The sequence below is a fragment of the Dasypus novemcinctus genome, chromosome 7, assembly GCF_030445035.2.
Source record: "Dasypus novemcinctus isolate mDasNov1 chromosome 7, mDasNov1.1.hap2, whole genome shotgun sequence".
NCBI lineage: Eukaryota > Metazoa > Chordata > Mammalia > Cingulata > Dasypodidae > Dasypus > Dasypus novemcinctus.
In genome coordinates, this window is record NC_080679.1 from 27,942,072 (window position 1) to 27,962,417 (window position 20,346).

The 20,346-nt window shown below is 47.3% G+C and overlaps 1 protein-coding gene across 1 annotated transcript in view; it reads left to right on the top strand.

Annotated features, from left to right (window-relative positions):
• The window catches only part of MARCHF4 (membrane associated ring-CH-type finger 4), a 109,177-nt gene extending 99,864 nt beyond the window's left edge, over nt 1–9,313 (top strand). The window contains exon 4 of the mRNA XM_004478685.3: nt 7,500–9,313. Coding sequence (XP_004478742.2) covers nt 7,500–7,867 — 368 coding nt within the window. The 3' untranslated portion in view covers nt 7,868–9,313. The remainder of the gene's footprint in view (nt 1–7,499) is intronic.
• Nucleotides 9,314–20,346: the final 11,033 nt, after the last annotated feature.

Here is a 20,346-nt window from a genome sequence, read left to right on the forward strand (position 1 = left end):
TCGTTGTCATCATCTTCATCACCCTGACCTTCATCACCACCATTATCCCCACCATCATCACATCACCACCAACACCACCATGGTTGCCATCATCACCATCACCTTCCTCATTATCACCACTACTACCATCATCATCAAAAATCACTACTCACTGACACTACCCAGAATAGCTGAGAAATGCAATTCTGTTGATATCTGTCCAGAAATTGAGAGCACTAAGCCTCACAAAGAACCCTCCACAGAAAAAAATGTACAAAATCTTGGAAAATCACTTTACAAACAAACTTCCAGGAACCGACCCTCAATTATGCCAATGCAGTGATATTTGGGGCTCCAAAATTTCTCTCTTTTACCTGGTCCTACTGAGTTAAGCTCACATTACTCAGCATTAGTAATGGTTTTCCAGCAAAAATCTTTTGCTAAATCTGCTGAGATGGTTTTGGCTCTGATACACTGGTCTTGGCCAAGGTCACCTGGCTCAGTGGAGGCCCTGCTAGGAAGAACTCTGACAAGCATTCCAAAGGGGATGCCATCTCCCTTGGCATTGACCAGGCATCAAAGGGATGGAAAATCAGAAGGGGAGAGTGACTCTGTATTCACCCTTATCAACTGCTTTAGGCATCCTCTGGTCTTTATTGCCAGAAGAACCACTAGAACTAGGGCTCAAGGCAGTTGAGTCAAGGAGAGCCAGCCCAAGTGGAGCCACAGCACTGGTCCTCAGGGCAGCCCCTGTAAGTACAACATGGCCACACTTGTGAGAAGCATGAGGCTGTCCCCCTCGAGAATATCAGGCAAGTGGTGGCATATCCAATCTGGCATCTTCCAGCAGCATACCCTGAACCCACCAAAATAGCTGGTTATATTTATTGGTCCCCACATTTGCCTGATAAGTTCTTTAGTGCAGGCTGTGAATAGGGCTGGGCCCTTGAGGGATAGAACCTGGAACAGGAGTGGCCAGCAATGACAAGGCTGGGGTGTAAGACACAAGATCTCATGACCCTCCTGCTTGTCTGAAAGTGGGGGGTTCTGTGGGGGTTGGGGAGCATTCCTCAGTAGGCACTACTGAAGGCTCCTGGTGGTGGGAGAGGAAGCTCAGGCATGAAGGCGCATTTGTACACCTGCAGAATCAGCTGATTTCTAGAGCACTCTTCAGCTCTAGCACGTCATTCATCTATACACAATAACTTGGGCTGAGCATTGGGAAGAAGGCCAGTTAGAAGATGGAAGAACAGGTGCTCATGATATCAATGAAGAAGGAGGCAGAGGTATGAGTGGGCTTTTTTGCTGTCCTATAATCTCTCCCCACACAGCAATCAGTGTCATGTGACATTGAGTGTTAAACACACTCCCTGGCACTGGCAGGGACAGTGCCCGGTGTGGCACACATGACTTTGTCTCCTGTTAGTCTTACAACAACCGTATAAGGAAGGGGGTATCAGCCCCAACTTATTGATGAGAATATGGAGGCACAGAAAGAATAAGCAACTTACCCAAAGCAACAAGGCTAGCAAGTGGCAGTCACTCAGAAACTTCAGTACCTGATCATTGGTGAGTGGATTCTAAATTGTGGAGCCCAAAGGTCTTTAGGTCAAGGAGAGGGATGATCCATTTCTTACACTGCATGAAATTTTGTATCTGTCACTTTGGGAAGTGTTTTTTCAAATTATTGCTCTTATTTTGATCAAAATTCAGAGTCTTCCAAGAGGTAGTGAGCAGAGGTGAGTGAGAGCCATGTTCTAGGTGGGGCTATTCAAATGCCCCGATAGGCAACATCAGTACACCTGAAGCTTCTCAGAAATGCGGAGTATTAGGCATCACCCCAGACCTACCAAACCAGAATCCAAGAATCCATATTTCAGCAAGGTCTCTGGGTGATTCTGGTACACCCTAAAGTTTGAGAGACTGTTCTAGGGTTGTCAGCCTTTTTAGTGCCACTTAAACAAGGATATTAGCAGAAGATAGGTATGAGGGGGCAGATCCCAGCATTACTGAGAGGATCAGAGGCTTCTTTACATACTTCTTTGTTGACCTTGGTCTGTTAACTCCATACATGATGGGAACCAGTCTTTTGTTTCATAAAAGGTACTCATAGAAGCATACAGCAGGGGCGGATTGTGATCCCACCTCAGGGAGAACTCCCTAACAATACTGTGTTAAGTTAGGGTCTGTGGGCACTGAACTGAGAGGAACTGCACACTCACAATGGCCTGCCCTTCCCTCTCATCTTCATGAGCTAAGCAAAGGGTCATTTCAAATAGAGTCCAGGGCAGAGGGAAGATGACAGATGAAGGGATTTTGACAACCTATGGAGCTTGCAGCTGTGCAAGAGAGGAGCCCCAAAAGGTGGAGAGATGTTAGAAAGATGAAAGTGGCAATTCTTCTGCAACTCATTCTCCCATAAATGCATCCCAGGTTTGGGTGCATTGCAGGCAGTCATGAGAAAACTTATATTGAAAACTCTGGAAAAGGACTCAATTAGCACCTATTGGGTTTCTGATTTTACCAGGCATTCTAATTTCCCAGTTTCTTCTTCTACTACTTCCCTGACTCCCTTAACCACTAGCTCTTTCCTTATTTTCTTATTTCAGTCTCTCTCCACTTGCATTTCCTACCCCTCTTCAACTTGTCCACTTCACCTGCCCCTAACAGGTAAGCCCCACTCATGCCCCTTCCTTTTATTCTGCCACCAAACAGGATCAATAAGTAATTTGTACATGAAAGTAGGGGCAGAATTGAGGAAGTGGATGTGAATGAGGTATTTTGTGCTTTTCCAACTTTTGGCAAATAGGCATTATCTCAAAAAACAGGTGTTCCCTCTTCCCCTTCAGCCACCTATCCATTAAAGTGGTTTAATTGTTTCCTGAACACTAGAGAGTTAGAAAAGTTGGCATTCAGAACAAATATTTAAGCCAGCCTCTTCAATCAGGGTAAAATTGTCTGATCAAGAAGCTAATCAAGAATCAGGTGTAGTGGCTCTTACTGGGAAGAGTCAGTTTAGGTCTTCAGAAGATCTAGCCTCTCTCTCCTCCAAGCCCCTGTCTCCTCCACCATTACCAAGGCATCATTAGGTGCTGTGATAGAGCTAGCTCGAGGGCTCTACAAGTTAGGGAAGCACCATGGCAGCATTCAGGCAGGGCTTGTGGAATAAATGAACAAGTGAATGGCAGTAGTGCCAAAGATGTGTAGGCACATGTTCAAAGGTTTGATGGAAATAATGAGGATTTTCACATTTGGAAGGGGTGACAGAGAGAGACAGAGAGGAGTTCTACTTGTACAGAATAAGTTCACCCAGATCAAGGGGTCCACAGGTGGTCTTCAGGAGATTTTTGAATCCCCTAAAATTGTAAGGAAACTCTGCGTGTCTGCGTTTTGCCCAGAGAGATTGTCCTTAGTTCTCATAAGATCCTCAAAGGAGCCCATGACCCAAACAAATGGCTAGCAACCACTGGGCCCAGGGAGACTGTCTCTGCTTCAGTGAACCCTTAAAGACTTGCAGAGCAAAGTGCCATTTCAGGAACTGTTGGAATAATGGAGGAAAAAGTGGCAGTGGGCGACTGTTCTCAGTGCCTAGAATCAGTGTGTTGGGAATGAAAAGCTTAGAGGGTACCCATCCAGTCCTTTTGCTTTGCATGGAGGAGGCTGCAGTGGCTCATCACCCATGGCTCCTGTGAGTCAGCTGCTCCCCCCAGGGGCGAGACCAGCCACCCCTAGATTTCCAGTTGCTGCAGGACGATTGCCATCATGCATCCCAATCATCTTACTCATTACAGGGCTAAGCCTCAAACCCAGATTATATGGACAAGCATCCCTTTCCTGTGACCCCATCTCTGCAGCCCCTCCACCATGCCCTCTGGAGCTCATAGTCCATCATTAGCAACCTCTTCTCTGAGTGTTCCTGTCATCCTCCTTTAACTGAAACATGACTGCCTCCTGAAGACACTGTTTCCTGGGGCTGTCTCAAGTGGTGCTTGTCTATTCTCCCCTGCACTCTATCTCATGGGGCCTGGAGGTGGGCTCCAGATCCTCCTTTTATCCCATTGCCACTATCCTGCAGAAACTCCAGCCCTTTAAAGTGAATGTCATCATCCTTTCCTCTTCTTGATGCTGCTGGCTACTGACCACCTGCTCACTCCCCACGTTCCTTGATGCCCTTGACCTATATACTCCCTCTAATTCACCATTTCTCTTAGCATCTATGCATATCAGAGGTTCTCAGCAGAGATGGTTCCATCCCCCAGGGAGCACTCTGGAAATGTATGGGACTTAGTTTTTTAGTGTAGTTATAGCCCAGTATTTATGTTGAAGTTTATATTATTTTGTTATAAATGACTTCCCTTTGTTTTTCTTTATGCTATCAGGGCATTATATCAGGGCATTTTTTATAAAGAAAAAATAGCTTATATTATCTTATAAATTTCATTTCAGCATAGGAGAGGGGATATTAAAATATATTTGTTATAAAATATATTTGTTCTGATCCATTGAGGATGGCTGATGCAAATCACATACCCAGTCCCCTGGCTTTCCCATTACTCCAAAGGTCTTTTCCTCCAGCCCACCATAATCCCCTACTCAAGTGTTCGGGCATTGTCATCACCAATAACCACACCACTTCCAAAATCTTGATCTAAACATCCATTCTGCCCCTCCTTGTAGTTCACTGACTTCAGTATTCTCACTCAAGAAATTCTCCAAATCACTAAGCCCTCCTAGCATTGACCCTACCATTTGCCATTTTTCTCTATTCCTTTTATTTCTGCTCTTCCCTCCCCCTCAATTTAGATTCCATCAGCCAGCATGATAAACACTCCCTTGCAAACATTCATAATTCCCATATTCTTCTCTCACATATCTAGCTTGCCTGGAAATAGTCTACATTAGTTAAACCCAACTTTCCTCTTACTCCACACGTGCACCTAAGCAAGCTGCTAAAGGTAGGGGGTGAGGGTGGGGGTGGGAATCATACAACCAATATCTAGGCTCACTTCAAATTTATAGACACAGATCTTGAATGGGCACGCCACACTGCCAGATAGTTCTACCACATCTCCCCAGTAAATTAATTCCCACTTTCTAATATGATTATTTCCCAACCTTTTCCTCTCTCCTCAAATATTTAAAACTTTCTCCCTTATCTCCATCTTCTTAGCTGATGGCTTCATGGAGGAAAAATATGCATTTGGATGAGAACTACCTGGTTTTCTTACTATTACTTCTAACATGCTACTTCTATATCTGCCCACTGAGCAACGGTCACTTCTCATTTTACTTGACCTGTTCTCTCCACAGCATTTAAAATAGTTGTCACACTTCCTTCCTTGAAACAGGCACTTCTCTAGACTTCTGGGTCTCCCCTCCTCTGGTCTTGCTTCTACCTCATTGGTTGCTCCTTTAGAGCCTCCTTTGCTGGCTCCACCTCCAACAAAGCCTCCCCAAACTCCTAATCCTGGGTAGCCCCAGGGCCCTATCATTTGCCTTCTTCTCTTATCTATCTACCCTCTTTCCCCAGAAGATCTCAATCATTCCCAAGGCTTCAAAGTCCACCTCTATACCGATGACTTCTATCTCTAGGACAGACCTCTCCCTAAGCTTCAGATTCATATGTCCAACTGCCCACCTGACTCCGCCATTTAGATTCCTATTAGGCATCTAAAACTCAGAATGACCAAAATGTAACTATTAATCACTGTAGCGGGCTAAAAAATGGCTCTCAAAGATTTCTGGTCCTAATTTCCGAAACCTGCGAATGCTATCTTATATGGCAAAAGGGATTGGCAGATGTGATTAAATTGGGAAAATTATCCTGGATTATCTGGGTGGGCCCTAAATATAATCACAAGTGTCCTTATAAGAGGGAGGGAGAAGGAAATTTAATGACAGAGTATAGTAGATGTGATGATGGAAAAAAAGAGGTTGGAATGACGTAAGGATGAAGGCCATGGAATTTGAATGACTTCTAAAAACTGAAAAAGGCAACGAAATGGATTCTCCCCTCAAAACCTCCAGATGGAACCAACCCTTTAGCCCAGTAAGATTAATTTTAGACTTCTGATCCCCAGAACTGAAAAAGAATAAAGTTGTGGTAACTTGTTATGGCAGCAACAGGAACCTAATACGGTCACGACTGCCACCACTCCACCAAATCCACGCTCTCTTACCCTGTGCCTCTGCATCTCAGTAAATTTACCTCTACTCATCCCACCGCTGAGATCAAAAGCTTTGCAGTTGTGCTGAATTTTCTCTTCCCTCACACCTCCTTGTTCAGCAAGTCTGTAGGTTCTGCTCCAATGTATATGCTGACTACAATGATTTCTCACCTCTTCATTGCCATAACCGTAGGCTTGATCCCCAACGTTTCCACTTGAAGGACTACAACCCCTTGCTTGGTCCCCTGTTCCTACTCTTATCCCTCTTCAGTTTATTGTTCACACAAATCCTTCAGTGGCTTCCCATTAGACTCAGGATAACACACAAAACCCTTTCCATGGCCTACAAGGCCCTAATACAGACTGGCCTCTGCCCATCTTCTCTCCCTCACTTTTCCCACTCATTCACAGCACCTTAGCCACATTGACATTTCTGACCCTTGTTCACCCCATTCTGCCCTTTGGCCTTTGCACTTGCAGTTCCTTCTACTAATGTGCTCTTGCCCAGATCTTTGCAAGGATTCCTTCTTCTCATTGTTTAAGAACTCAGTTACTGCCTCCTCTAAAAGGTCTTTCTCATCACCCTACCTAAAACAGATCTCTCAACCCCTGTAGCCTACTTTATCTTCTTAGCTTTCATCAGCACCTGATATAGTCTTCTTGACTTGTTTACAGTCCTACTGTGTTTCTCTCCACTAAAAATAAGCTATCTAAAGGCAAGACTCAGCCTGTCCAGCTCACTGCACATAGCAGGCATGCAATATAGATTTATTTGCCCGGTGTGGCTGGTTTCTGGCTTACTATACCACAGCCACTAGCCAATATAACTGCATCAAAGTTATTTCTCTCAAGGGGATTTTGTATTTCAATAGCACTGGGCAATTCATGCAAAGAGTTAACCATTCAGCAGGCATGGAAGGAACGTGGGATTTCTTTTATGGTGCCTTTGAAATCACACAATTCATTCAACATCTGCTAAGTCTCGGGTGCCATGGATACATGGTAGAGGAAGGAAAAGATATTTATGTTATGCCTCAAAGGATGAATTTGGATTTTGTCAAGCCGGGATGGGGGATGTGGAGTAGAGGTAGGCAAAGGCACATGGGTGGTATTTCACAAACACGGCATGGCAGCCCTCCACCTTCTACCAACTGAAGACTTGTTAAGCCTGGGAATCCAGAGACGGGCTAAGAGCTGAAAGGTCAATTTGAAAAGAGCAAACCGAAACCGATAAAAGACCAGCTTATCCCAAAGCCTGGACCTATTTGTAAATAAAGGGAGACTGTGGTTTTCTCCCTGCAGGCCTTGCTTTCTCTTACTTGTCCATGTTTTTCTCTCTCCCCATGGCCACAGGCCTCATCATCCATGAGGGACCCTCAGTGTACCGCATCTTTAAACGGTGGCAGGCCGTCAACCAGCAATGGAAAGTGCTGAACTATGACAAGACAAAAGACCTGGAGGATCAAAAGTCAGGTGGCAGGACAAACCCCCGGGCCTCCTCATCCCCGCAGGCCAATGCCCCCTCCTCCAACCAGGAGGCTGCGGGCACCCCAGCCACCGAGGAAGGCCCTGCCCGGGCTGCCAGCCACCCCTCAGGCCCTCTGTCCGATCACCACTGTGCTTACACCATCCTGCACATCTTGAGTCACCTAAGACCTCACGAACAGCGGAGCGCCCAGGGCAGCAGCCGAGAGCTCGTCATGAGAGTCACAACTGTGTGAAAGGAGAGACCTGAGCCAAGTCAGGAGACTGGGCAGGGGGGCCCGGACCGCTGCGCCGCCTGGCTGGGGAGCAGGTGGGACAGGTGAGGTGGCACCCAGGGCCCGAGCAGACAGCTGCCAGGAGAGGGTGGCTGGCCTTTCTGGAGCTCCGGAGGCAGGACTGGGTAGGAGTGGGGCTGGCGGTGAGCGGGTTTTGTGGCTTCCAATCAGTGGATACCATTTTCCAACCAGAACAGCAACAACAAAAAAAAGACAAAACTCAACAGCAAAGTACAATACAGACTGACCCTAAAACAAACAAACAAAAACGCAACAAAATGCAACAAAAACAACAACCGACACACATCCACAAAAGCCCAGGGAGCAGCAGAGGCTGGGGGAGGGTCCCTTGGTGCGGTGCCCACCTGTGTATGTGGAGGGAGCTAAAAGGCAAAGGTAGCGGGAAGGAGAAGTCTTGACGGCCTGCTCCCATTTTAACCTCGGTTTGTTTTTGTTTCTCCCAGGGCAGTGGGATGGGAGGGGGTGGCTGGGGCGGGCAATGTCAGGTATGGATGCACAGCTCTGGGGGCCTCTGGGTGGGCAGGACTCGCTGATTCAAGTGGCTTTAGGGATCCTGGGGTGGGGGTGGGGGTGGTACAGGGAAGGAGATGTAGGGGTGTGCAGCCAGAGGGTGGGGTGCTCCTCCTTCCTTCAAAACCTCCCAAATGGAAACTCCCAATTTCAGGTAGGCGCAAAGAAGGCTTAGGTTTGGAAATGAGTATCTTTTTGTGCCCTTGTTCCTTTATGCTTTACGTTGATTTGGTTCCAAGATGTTTACAGGAAACACACAACTAGAGAAGACTAGAGCTTTCCGGTGGGGAGCTTAAGCACAGGCCTGCTGCAGTGGCTTTAGCCTTTGAAGCAGTCAGTCCAGGAGCAACTTTCCCAAACTGCTGGCTCCACCCGCGGCCAGGACCCGCTCAGTGCCATGCCTCTCCCTGCCTTGGCACATGCCCAGGTCTGGCCCCCCCCCCCCCCCACAGGGCACCTCCCAGCCAGGAGAGCTGCTGCAGTGCCTGGCAGGATGTTGTCCGGATGTGCCCGAGGAGTGGAGAGACCAGCTTAAGTATTCCTTGCTCTTTGGGTCCTCCCCAAAGAGGCAATGTGGCTGGCTAGTGCTCCAGAGCTATGTGCCCCCTGGTTCTTCCCATGCCCTGGGCCAGCCCAGAAGTTCTGGGAAGAAGCTCTGTCCCTGGAGCCCACCTGCTGGTTCCAAGGACCCTGCCAGGGCAGGCCACTGGGTGGTCACCTGCAGTTTTTCATCATTGCACAACAGCCATGTCATCCATGGGTATTAAAAGGACACTGTCAAGTACTTTTTTAAACTAGTTTTTAGGGTTTTTTAAAACTCTCTGTTGTTTGTAATATTCTCTTAAAAGCTTGAAAATAAAATTTCTTTCCCTATCACTGGTGTCCTGTTTTCCGTGTTTTTCCCTTGTATCTGCAGCATACCTAGGGTCTCTTATATAATCAAGAAATCAGAGTATTTTCAATTCTTCCTTTGAGGGTGCAGATGGGGGAAAGACTCAACAGCCTGGGCTGGGCAGGGCAGGCAGGGATGTTCCTTTAGAGGGTGGAGCTCCTCCGAGGCCAGTGGGTGTGTGTACCTTAGAGGATGGAGCTCCACAGAGGCCAGCAGGTATTTGTACTTTAGAGGATGGAGTGCCCCAGATGCCAACGGGTGTGTATACTTTAGAGGATGGAGCTCCACAGAGGCCAGCAGGTGCGTGTACATTAGAGGGGGGAGCTCCACAGAGGCCCGTGGGCGTGTGTTAATGTGGGTGCATGTGCACATGTGCACGTGTGTGGGAACCTACAGCGGAAGCTCTGGGATCCTGGGCCTCTTCTTGGCTTCCGGGCAGAGGGATACCTTGGAGTCAAAGAGGCCCATGCCCAGGAATCTTGGAAGAAGAGACTATTTGTGCCAGAGGAAATTTGGAGAGCTTTATCCCTTCCTGTCTTTTCACAGCAGTTGAGTGAGCCCTGGAACCTCTTTTCCTTGAGAGTTTTCTGTTGCACAGCCACGAACAGCACCCAGGCAGGTCTCCAGGAGGGGGCTTGGAAATATCATGAGGCAGTGGGCAAATGCTCTCCTCCCTTCAACTTGACCCTCCTTCCACGGAGCTAGCCATCAGCCAGGCAATGTCACCTTATGAGAGTGTAGAAAGAAAACATATAAACCAGGGAGTGCCAGCAAAACTGTAAAAATAATCCCATGTAAAGGTGTCAATTTTTTCAGCGTGGTCTAGGAACAGGTCTTTCAGTTTAATTTCATATTTATAGAAAATATAGATGTTACATGGACTTTGTAGTTTCAAAAAAGTATTGGGATGCAACAAAATATGTAAATCATCAAAACTGTAGTGACTATCATGTTGCCTTTCTTTGATGATTCACAGGGCACTTCAGTTCTGTAGGGGACAGAAATGTTTATTTAGCTCAATTTCCCCTATGAGGTAATACATAGGAAATATTTAATTTGGTGTCCGGATAATATCCTGGATGAATGGAAGCTCCTATAATGGAATGTTGGCTATATCTCGGCACTAGAGAATTCTGGAAGGGCAATGGATACAGTTCAACCACAATTTTATGGGCAAAGGACCAGGTCCCATCAGGGGTCACAGAGGCCTCTCATTCTGAGAGGGGGAAAAAAAAAAAAAAGAATCCTGTTTGGGAGTAGATGTGACTCAAGCAGTTGAGCTCCTGCCTCCCACATAGGAGGTCCTGGGTTCAGTTTCTGGTGCCCCTGAGAAAACAAACAGAAAAAAAGAACAACAAGAGAAACAAATGAAAAAACCAACTCAGGGAAGCCAATGTGGTTCAGTGGTTGAGCACCAGCTTGCCACATACAAGGTCCCTGGTTCAATCTCCAGCCCCTGGTACCTATAAAAAGGAATCCTATTTGGGGACTAGACTTTTGTCTCTGGTTCCAAGTGAGTGATGTGGAACAACAAGGGCAGAGACACAGTCTGACACAGCAATAGACAACCCCTAAGTGTAATCATGTGCTTTGTTAGCAGAAGTCGTTTTATTGTGGAGGGGAGAGGGCAGAGGGCGGTGGAGGTGCGGTGGGATAGAAATATTTTGCATTTATTCCTCCTCACCTTTTCTCAAATCATCCTGCCTATTAATAAAAAGCAATCAAGAATGATTTTACCTGTATCTTACAGCAGTGATGCAATGGTCTTAACACCTTCTCCCCATACCGTCTCATGCACCCTTACTGGCAGAATGGCACGTGGGAACTGGACAGTGCTCGGGGTGCTGTGAACAATCGGTGAGACTCCAAAAAGACTCCAGGTGGTTAGGCTCTGGGGTTGGCGTCACCCTGAATCTGAACCCGAGATCTGGGCTGCGTTGTGCTGGTGGCTGCCTGGTTAGCTAAGCACCTGCTTGTCCCATCGTGCATCCTTCTTCATGGGGCCTCTTATCCTTCCCACACATCCTCTCTACTCCTTAACCAAGAAGTGGTTATGCTGGGTAGAAGCTTTCTTCCTGCCCAAGTCCCCATCAGGTGAGGCCCACAGGACTCAATAGCCCCTGAGCCCCAGTCGACCTTGAGCCTCTGGAACCTCGTATCGAAACTCCTCCCCATCGCACCCATTCCCACCCAAGGGCTCTGTAGGTGTTCAAGGAAGAGGAGCAGCAGGGTTGAGTAGGGTTTGGGGAAGAAAAAAGAAGCAAGTTCACTCTGCCCCCATGCCCTCTTAATTCTTTTTTTTTTTTTTTAAGATTTATTTTTATTTATTTAATTCCCCTTCTCCCCCAGTTGTCTGTTCTCTGTGTCTATTTGCTGCGTCTTGTTTCTTTGTCCGCTTCTGTTGTCGTCTCTTGTTTCTTTGTCCGCTTCTGTTGTCGTCAGCGGCACGGGAAGTGTGGGCGGCGCCATTCCTTGGCAGGCTGCTCCCTCCTTCGCGCTGGGCGGCTCTCCTTACAGGGCGCACTCCTTGTGCGTGGGGCTCCCCTACGCGGGGGACACCCCTGTGTGGCACGGCACTCCTTGCGCGCATCAGCACTGCTCATGGGCCAGCTCCACATGGGTCAAGGAGGCCCGGGGCTTGAACCGCGGGCCTCCCATGTGGTAGAGGGACTCCCTAACCACTGGGCCAAAGTCTGTTTCCCCCCTCTTAATTCTTGAGAGAGAAAAAGTGCTGACGGCAGGGAGGGCCGTCCAGTCCCTCCGCTCTTCAGCTAAGGCCCAGTGGGCATCGGGGCTGAGAGCACCTCCAGGGCATCGGCGTTCTGGAGCCACCCTCTCCAAAAGGAGGAGTAATCTGTCCCTGCATCTGTGCAGTGAGAAAGTGGGACGCTGAGGCTCTGTTCTAATAACTGTCCTTTTTCCCAACTACCTTCGAGAAGTAATAAAAATAGCTAAACATATGGTACTCCCGTATGTCAAGCCCGTTGCAAATCTTGCTGCATCTGTTAACTCATCCGATTCTCAAACAACCCCATGAGTTGGGAACTACTTATTAGTCCCATTTTTCAGATGAGGGAACTGAGGCACAGAGACGTTAAGCACCTTGCCTGAGGCCGTGCAGCTGTAAATGGCAGCATTAAAATGTATACATTAGGCTTTCAACCAGCTGTCTTCTACTGACTCTAAGAACAGCAGAAATGCCTTTAAAAAGTTTATTTGGATTCAGGAGGCATTGGAGGAAGATGAATGAACCCTGCAGCAGCCTGGTGTTACCCAAATGCTGTCTATTGCACCTGTCCCTCAAGGTCAGCTAAGGTCAACCTGAACTTCTCCGCCACTCATCCTATGGGAAGGTTAATAACCTCATTAGGATTTCTAACAATCCAGACCCTGAAAATATCCTTACTTGCTTCCTACTCTAATTTTCTAATTTCCTCTACTCTGGGTTTCCATTTTCTGTTCTACAGCAGTTCATTTATTTTGACCCTATGTTAAACCCAAATGTTGGCTATGTTTGCTTCTTGGTTCTCCCTCCTATCCAAAATATTACCAGTTATACTTGTGTATAACATAGTTTTACTATGTGGAGGTAGCTTGAAGATTATTGATGTAATATATGTGGTGAGAAACTACTATATGGAAAGTACTAGCCAGGCACTGGATATCTGAAATATATATTAGGTATAATTCCACATAATTCCACTTCCAAGGATCTTGTTGTCTAGACTCTAGTGAGAGGTTGAGCACAGCTCATCAAAATATTTTCTCATGAAAATCCCTGACAAGCTTACTTTTCCTCGCTGCAAATAAACTGGCTGCATTTTTAAAAAAGATTTATTTTATGTATTTATTTCTTGCCCTCACCCCTCCATTGTTTGAGCTCATTGTGTCTGCTTTCTGTGTCTGTTCGTTGTGTGCTTGTCTTCTTTTTAGGAAGCACCAGGAACCAAACCTGGGACCTCCCATGTGGGAGAGAAGTGCCCAATCACTTGAGCCACTTCTGCTCCCTGCTTGTTGTGTCTTTCATTGTGTTTCCTCCTTGTGTCTCCTTGTTGTGTCATCTTGTTGCATCAGCTTGCTGTACCAGCCTATTGGGTTAGCACACTGTCTTGCTTGTCTTCTTTAGAAGGCACTGGGCACCAAACCCAGGACCTCCCATGTGATAGGTGAGCACCCAACTGCTTGAGTGACATCCGCTTCCCCAAAGAGGAAATAATTCTTACACAAGAGGAGTAACCATGTAAGTGGTAGAATTCAGGCACAACTGAGCAGGTGGAGAGAAATGTCACATTCTTTTAGTAAGGATGATCACAGCCATGTATATGTTTGACATACAGACATACAGAGAGGGAATGACAACTGCATGTCTTAAAAAGTGACATGGAGCCAGGCCTGTTGACTGAGAAGTGCTGAGGATTTCCTCAGGAGGACCAAGAGATCCAAGCAACAGGTGAAAAGGGTCAGGAAGGGTCTGTCTCCCACAGGCCCTCCATGCTCTGTAATGTCCCACATTCCCTGGTTTGAGCAGCCCTTTTGCCTAGAGGTTAGATTTCAGATATCACCTCCTTGAGCCCAGCAGGGGCTGCTCCGAGGGTGATTTGTTGACAGAGGAACCCTCAGTACCCTTCACCTCAGGGTGCTGTATATCTCTTCAAAGAAGGGTTGTAACAATTCTGGAGTTGTCACTGCCCTAAATGAGCTGAGAATCCACATCTGCCTAGTGAATCACAGTGACATTAATGCAAGCCCTTGACCAGCCCCAAAAGCCCCAGGACTGAGGCATTGCCTCATATTGTCCATAATGCCTCAGATCATTTTGGGGAACACCTGTTGCTTTGGTCTCTCCAGCACACTGAACCCCTTTTTCCCGTAGGAAACCCATACCGTGTGGTTTTGGTAGGACTGAACCCAGAAAACCACTCCATCTGTAAGAGCGGGACTGTGATCCAGGTTTGGATAGTCAAAGTACCTTGTATTTCTGTCATGGGGATTGATTCATAAATGGGCATGAGGCTCAAGGCAAACCAATCCTATTCCTCCCTGGGATTTTTTTTCACCAGAGCTAGTGGAAAACAGTTTCCATCCACTAAGTTTGCTCACTGGGAGGCTGGAAGACTGGGGCTCATGAAAGTCCCTTTTCTACTATGTGAGAAACAGCTAATTTCAGAATAAAGTCAAGTAGAGACTCTCAAAGCAGAGCAGGAGAGTAAGGGTCCTGACTTCTCCTGATGCAAACAGGACTGAACTGGTTTTTCTACTGGATTTCCCAGGACATTAGGCAATAAATTCCTTTTTTGCTTTTATTAGTCTAAGCTGGATGTCTGTCACTTGCAACCCCTCCCCCAAGCCATCATGAACACAATGGTTTTCATATATATTCATGACAAAATTCATGGCATGTTGGTTGGTGGGGTAAGGAAAGGGGGCAATGAGACTTTCTCATTGAATAGGGACCCAAGTTTGCATAGTGACAGCATCTGCCACTGGTTTTCTCCCTTAATTCTCTTTGTGAATCTGCTCAAGGTTATCAGATGATTAAATAGGAAGGTAATATGCTCAGACATACACTCAGAGAGTGTTCTTTTAGACAGTATTTTCTTTAAAATTTCTTGAGATTGCATCAGGGGAGACAATGAAAGGACCCAAAGATGAAAAGCAGGCAGATTTACCATCCCAACATTTCAGATGGATTTAGGAAGGGTCAGGATCCAGTGATGAGGCAACAAGGACAGAAGCCAGAAGACCAGGATTCAGAGCAGACGGTAAGAGGCAAAGCTGGGGGCAAGACCATCAGCTACTGGTCGAAACCAATGGGGTTCCCCATTGTCCTTGGCATTGACAATGGAACAGTGGGGTGGAAGGACAAGGAATCAGATCCTAATGATGTAAGCAAATAAGGAAAATCCACTACATTCAAAGCTTGGGACTTCTTTTCTCTTTATCTAGAACAGAAGTTCAATCAAGAGAGGTAATATGTGAAAGCACCTTGCTCAGGGCATGGCCCCAGACATATGTGACATGCTGCTACTGTTCTTACTGGATTAAGCATGCCATCCTGGATACCTGACTTTAAGAAGCTGGAAACCTATGGAATCAGCCAGAACTAGATCAGAATCTGTTGTGAATACAGGAAAGTAGCTTAGCTTCTCTGGTCACTGGTATCCTCATGTTTAAAATAAAGATAATCAACGTGCCTCTCAAGATCTTGTAAGCATCCAAGGTAATGCATATAAAGTAGTCAGTGAATGAATTATTGACATTATCATTTTTATTATTCAACAGAGTAATAGAAAAGTTGTACCTTTACCAATCGCTTATGAAAAGGGAAGTTAAATCAAAGGAAAAAAGGGGGTACCTGACACCAATACTCTGTCTCATTTAGGTTTTTGTTCAGCTAAGTGTAACAGATATTCATCTAGCAGGAGCTTAAACAGCAAAGTGTTTCCATTTCTTTTATAATAAGATACCCAGAATAGGTGACTGCTAACATCGGTCCAGCTGCTCAGTAATACCACTAGCGACCCTGGCTCTTTCTGTGTTCCTGTACTGGCATCTTTCCTTAGCATGCTGATTTGTCATTCCTGGTTATAACCTCATAGTCTCAGCTGGGCTAGGCTACCAAATCTCAAAGCAGAAAAGAAAGGAGGAGAAATGGCTCCGCCATGTCCTTACTTTATATCAGGAAAGCAAGTCTCCCCAGAACCATATTTCTGCTCCTAGATAACTTCCACTTGTATCCTTCTGGCAAGCAATGTCACATGGCCACCCTGAGCTGCAGGAAGGCCTGGGAAAGTATTTCCTTTTTTCAGCTCCTATTGTGGAAGGGGCTAAGGGAAAAGGAGATGGGGATGGGTGCTGGGCAGGTCAGCCAGGGGCCTCTGCCCCACCCTGGGCAGGAGGATAATTATTAGTGTGCTGATTTTGAAAGCTACTTCATGGGATTCTATTGAATTTAAAAAGTACATACTCTTCATCCCAGGGATTTCATTTCTCTCCTAGAGAGATAGTAGAAGATGCTGCATTCACAAAGAACTTGGGGAAGGAGAATAGTAGCAGTAAAATTTGTAACAGTGAAAAAAATTGGAAAACACCTAATGTCAATCAACATGGGAGGGATGAGCTATGAGTACTGAAACTATGGGATACCATCAACATCAGAGACAATGCCACAGACCTGGATGGAACAAGAGGGGAAAACCTCAGTCATTATTAGTGGAAAAATACAATCAGCAGGACAAGAAGCACTATGATCACCTGTTTGTAGATGCACCCTGTCCCCAAAGCCACAAAATGTCATATTTCATATTGCAAAATGCCATATTACAAAGGAATATGGAAGGATGCCAACCCAATGGATTAGGGATATTTACTTCTGGGATGAGAGGACTGTGAAGAGGAAGTTTCACTCGGTTGACGCTGTTTGTATTTTAACAAGAAGAATGAATTCATGTAATATTTGTGTAATTTTAAAAATGATGGTACATATACAGTAGAATAAGAACTAACCACTAAAAATGATGATGAAAATCTTTTAAGAAAATAGAGACCATGTGCCTGGAGGGAACCCCAGCTCCTCTTGCCTGAGAACTTTGATTTGGAGGAGGGGCTTCCCACAGGGGTGTGGTAAAGCAGCCTCCTGGGGGCTTCCACGCCCCTGCTTCTCGGTTTCCATGACATGGAAAGTGGAGAGCAAAGCCATTTGCCCCTGAGACTTGGTTTGCTGATCTCCTGGTGGAGCGCACAAGGGCAGGAAGGAGGATCCCAAGGTGGATCCCAGGAGTGACCTTCCCACCTCCACTTTAGCCGGGGCCTCCAGATCAGAGGTTTTCTGGATTCGCCTCTGGAGCGCCCAGAGAGCTGGGGTGCTTGCTGCCAGCTCACACTCGAGAGAAGAGGCCTTCTGGCTGAAAGCACCGAGAGCATCTGCAGCCAGGCGTTGGCGGGAACGGCTGCCTGCTGGCCCCGTTCAGTCTGCGCCCAGAGAAGCTGCAGGCAAAGCTGATGAACACAGAGCCAGGATCCTGCAGGCTGCAGCCAGTTGGTTCTTTCCCTTCCCCCTCCTGCTGCCCTTCTTCCACCTTCCAAACCCTTCCTAGGTTAGGGCTTTCAAGTGGCAGCCAGGAGATGCCTTCCTTCCACCTGGAGATGAGGATGGACCGGGTGTGTGATGCCAATGCCCCCTGCCCCAGGCCCACCCCTGATGAGAGGAGCCAGTCGCTCCTCTACCCAGGCACGTGGCAGCCTCCCAGGGTCCAGTCCTGGCCTCAGAGTCCTCCGGAGGTGGCTTGGGAAAGTCAGTCAAGGAGATTGACAAAGTGGAACTACTGAAAACAAACAAGGCGAAAGCTGCTTTCTGGCCTCTGAGCAGATGGAGCCCCAGAGGAATCAGAGTAAACAAACAAAATACAAATAAATGAATAAACAAAGCCTTCTTTGCAGCAACCACAAAAGTGAGAGATACAGCGAGAGGCCCCTGCTACTCCTTTTGTGTGTGCGTATTTGAGAATTTTCATAACAGAAATGAACAACATGGCCCTCACCCCGTCACCCCTCTGGACCCTGGTTATGCCATCTCTCTGGCTGGGATCACCCTTCCTTGCAGACTTCCTGGATATAAATCCTGTAGATCCCCCAGGGCCCTGTCTAAATGCCACTTTCTCCAGGAAGCCTTCATTGATTCCTCCATCACCCAGTGACAATTGATCATGCCTTCCTGGTTCTTCTTCAATTTTGCTTGCCCCATTCCCATAGCAGCTGTTCAATTCTCACTTACAAAGTGGTTATCTGCATGCTAATTCACCTGTCCGGGCTTGAAGGCAGGGATTCTGTTCCATAAATCTCTTTAACCTCAGGACCGAGCACATGGCCTAGAGCAATGGGAATGGAAAAACGAGTAAGTAGATCAGCCGGTCATTTGTTTCATCTGTCAGGCACCATACCAGGCAGTGATATAACACAAAACAAATACGACAAAGTGTTCTCATGGGCCGTGGGGAGGGGGGCTGCGGTGTGGGAGGTGGAGACAGCCACCTAAGCAGAAAACTGCAGGGAAGGGTTAGTGGTGCAACCATAAGGTGTGGGCAAGGTAGAGGGAAGGTATGAGGGAGACAGGGTTCAATTCTACCTGAGGGAAATGAAGAAAATCTCCGAGAAAGAGGTGATACAACCTTGGTTATATTACTCCAAGTCTGTGGAAAAGCAGGTGCCAAGACAGGATTAGAAATGCAAGAGATCTGTTGGGGAGACGAAGCCGGAGAAGGCAGGAAGAGCCTTCAGACCACAAAGCAAGTCTGGTGCCTGTAGGAGAGAGGAAAGAAAGAACGAGAGGGTGGGAAGGGTCTTGGCCTGCAAGGGCAGTTCCAAGAATGGCGTGGCTAGACCATCGGGGGTCCTTGAGCCAAAGATACCTACCGGGGGAGTCTCACATCTCGTTGGGTGGAGCCCCAGAGCATTCCACTGTGCTCAGTCATTGGCTGTGAGTATGCCACAGAATCCCTGTCTTGGCATGAATGGATGAGACGTTCCAGAAGGGCAGCAGCTGGGGGCATCCTCCGTTATGCTTCCTGCTGCAGGAGATATGAGTGGCATATCTTCACGGCTGCCGCACTTGGTCTTTGTGTCTAAGGAAGTATCAGCAGGCACATAGGCGAGGGAATATGGGAGAGGACTAAAAAGGAAGCTGTTTCAGGATGAGGGAAAGATACCGAAGCGCGAAACAGCATGGCTCGAGTGGACCCATGAGTCGTTCACAGTGGGGAGGGGGTGAACTGCTTGAGAGAAGAGCAGTCACTGAAGTACTAAAGTTGGGAAAATATTAGAGCAGATTTAGGCTTTGGAGAGAAGCCCCCAGCAGCTGCTGGAGGAGGGCTCAGAGGCAAGAAACCTGGAAAGGAGGCCCTGGCAAGCCTCCGGGAGCAATGCCATGAGGCCTGGGTGGTAGGAAGGAGGAGAGAGGGGTGAGTGAATGGAAGGATGATGAATGGATGAGCAAATGAGTGGATGGAAGCGGTCAGATGAATACCAGCCGTCTGTCTCTCTAATGGAAAGTTCTACTGCATTCAAATCCCTGAATTCTGCTGTGTGGAGATGGAAATGAAACAGCTACTCTTTTCCAGCTAAAGCGTTTGCATTACATGAAAATAAACCCTGATATATTTCCAAGGAGGGAAAAAGTGTCTCTCAAATGTCCTGCTCTGCAGAAACACATCAGCACCTGCCCCAAGCCCCGGCTGGTCTCCAGTAGGCCTGCGGTGCTGCGTTTCCTGGGAGCACGGCTCCCCCGGGGTTGTGGCGAGCCTGTCCTTTTGTGCTCCATTCATCTCCAGCGCCAGGTGGTATTTGCCTCGTGGGCTTTCACTGCTGATTTTGTCTTTTTTGCTGGCTTTTCGCGGGCTGCGTCCTCTCAATTCAGCCTTCCACTTGTCCCACTTTTGCTCTCAGCACCACGTTCGTCTCAGTGGCTGGGAGACGACTCAGCAGGTGGAGGTTCTCAGGGAGGCCTGTGGCTCTGGGACAACACTGACCGGTGGGAGCGCTGAGAACAAACATTAAACACAGTGTTAGTGGAGAATGTTGATTAAGCAATATGGAAGTTATCCTTAAAAGAAGGGAAGAAGGGACAGGGACACAGACTGAGGGAGATTGTCGTGTGATGAGAGAAGCAGAAATGGAGGCGCTGTGAGGATTGTCAGCAAACACCAGAAGCTAGAAGTGGCATGGGACAGATTCTTCCCTCCGAGTTTTGGAAGGAACATGGCTCTGCCAACACCTTGATTTCAGACTTTTTGCCTCCAGAACTGAACCCACAAATTCCTGTTGTTTTAAGCCACAAGTTGTGGTCCTTAGCCATGGCAGCCACAGCCCTCGCAGGCTAAGACCGATGTCCAGCGGACCCTAATACTTGGGTCTACCGGCATATGCAGCTGGGGTTGGCTGTTGACTCGTGGTCAGAATTCACTCTAACATTGGGTACTTCTGTTCTGTGCTCTTCTCTGGACTCTCAGATCCCCACGAGCAC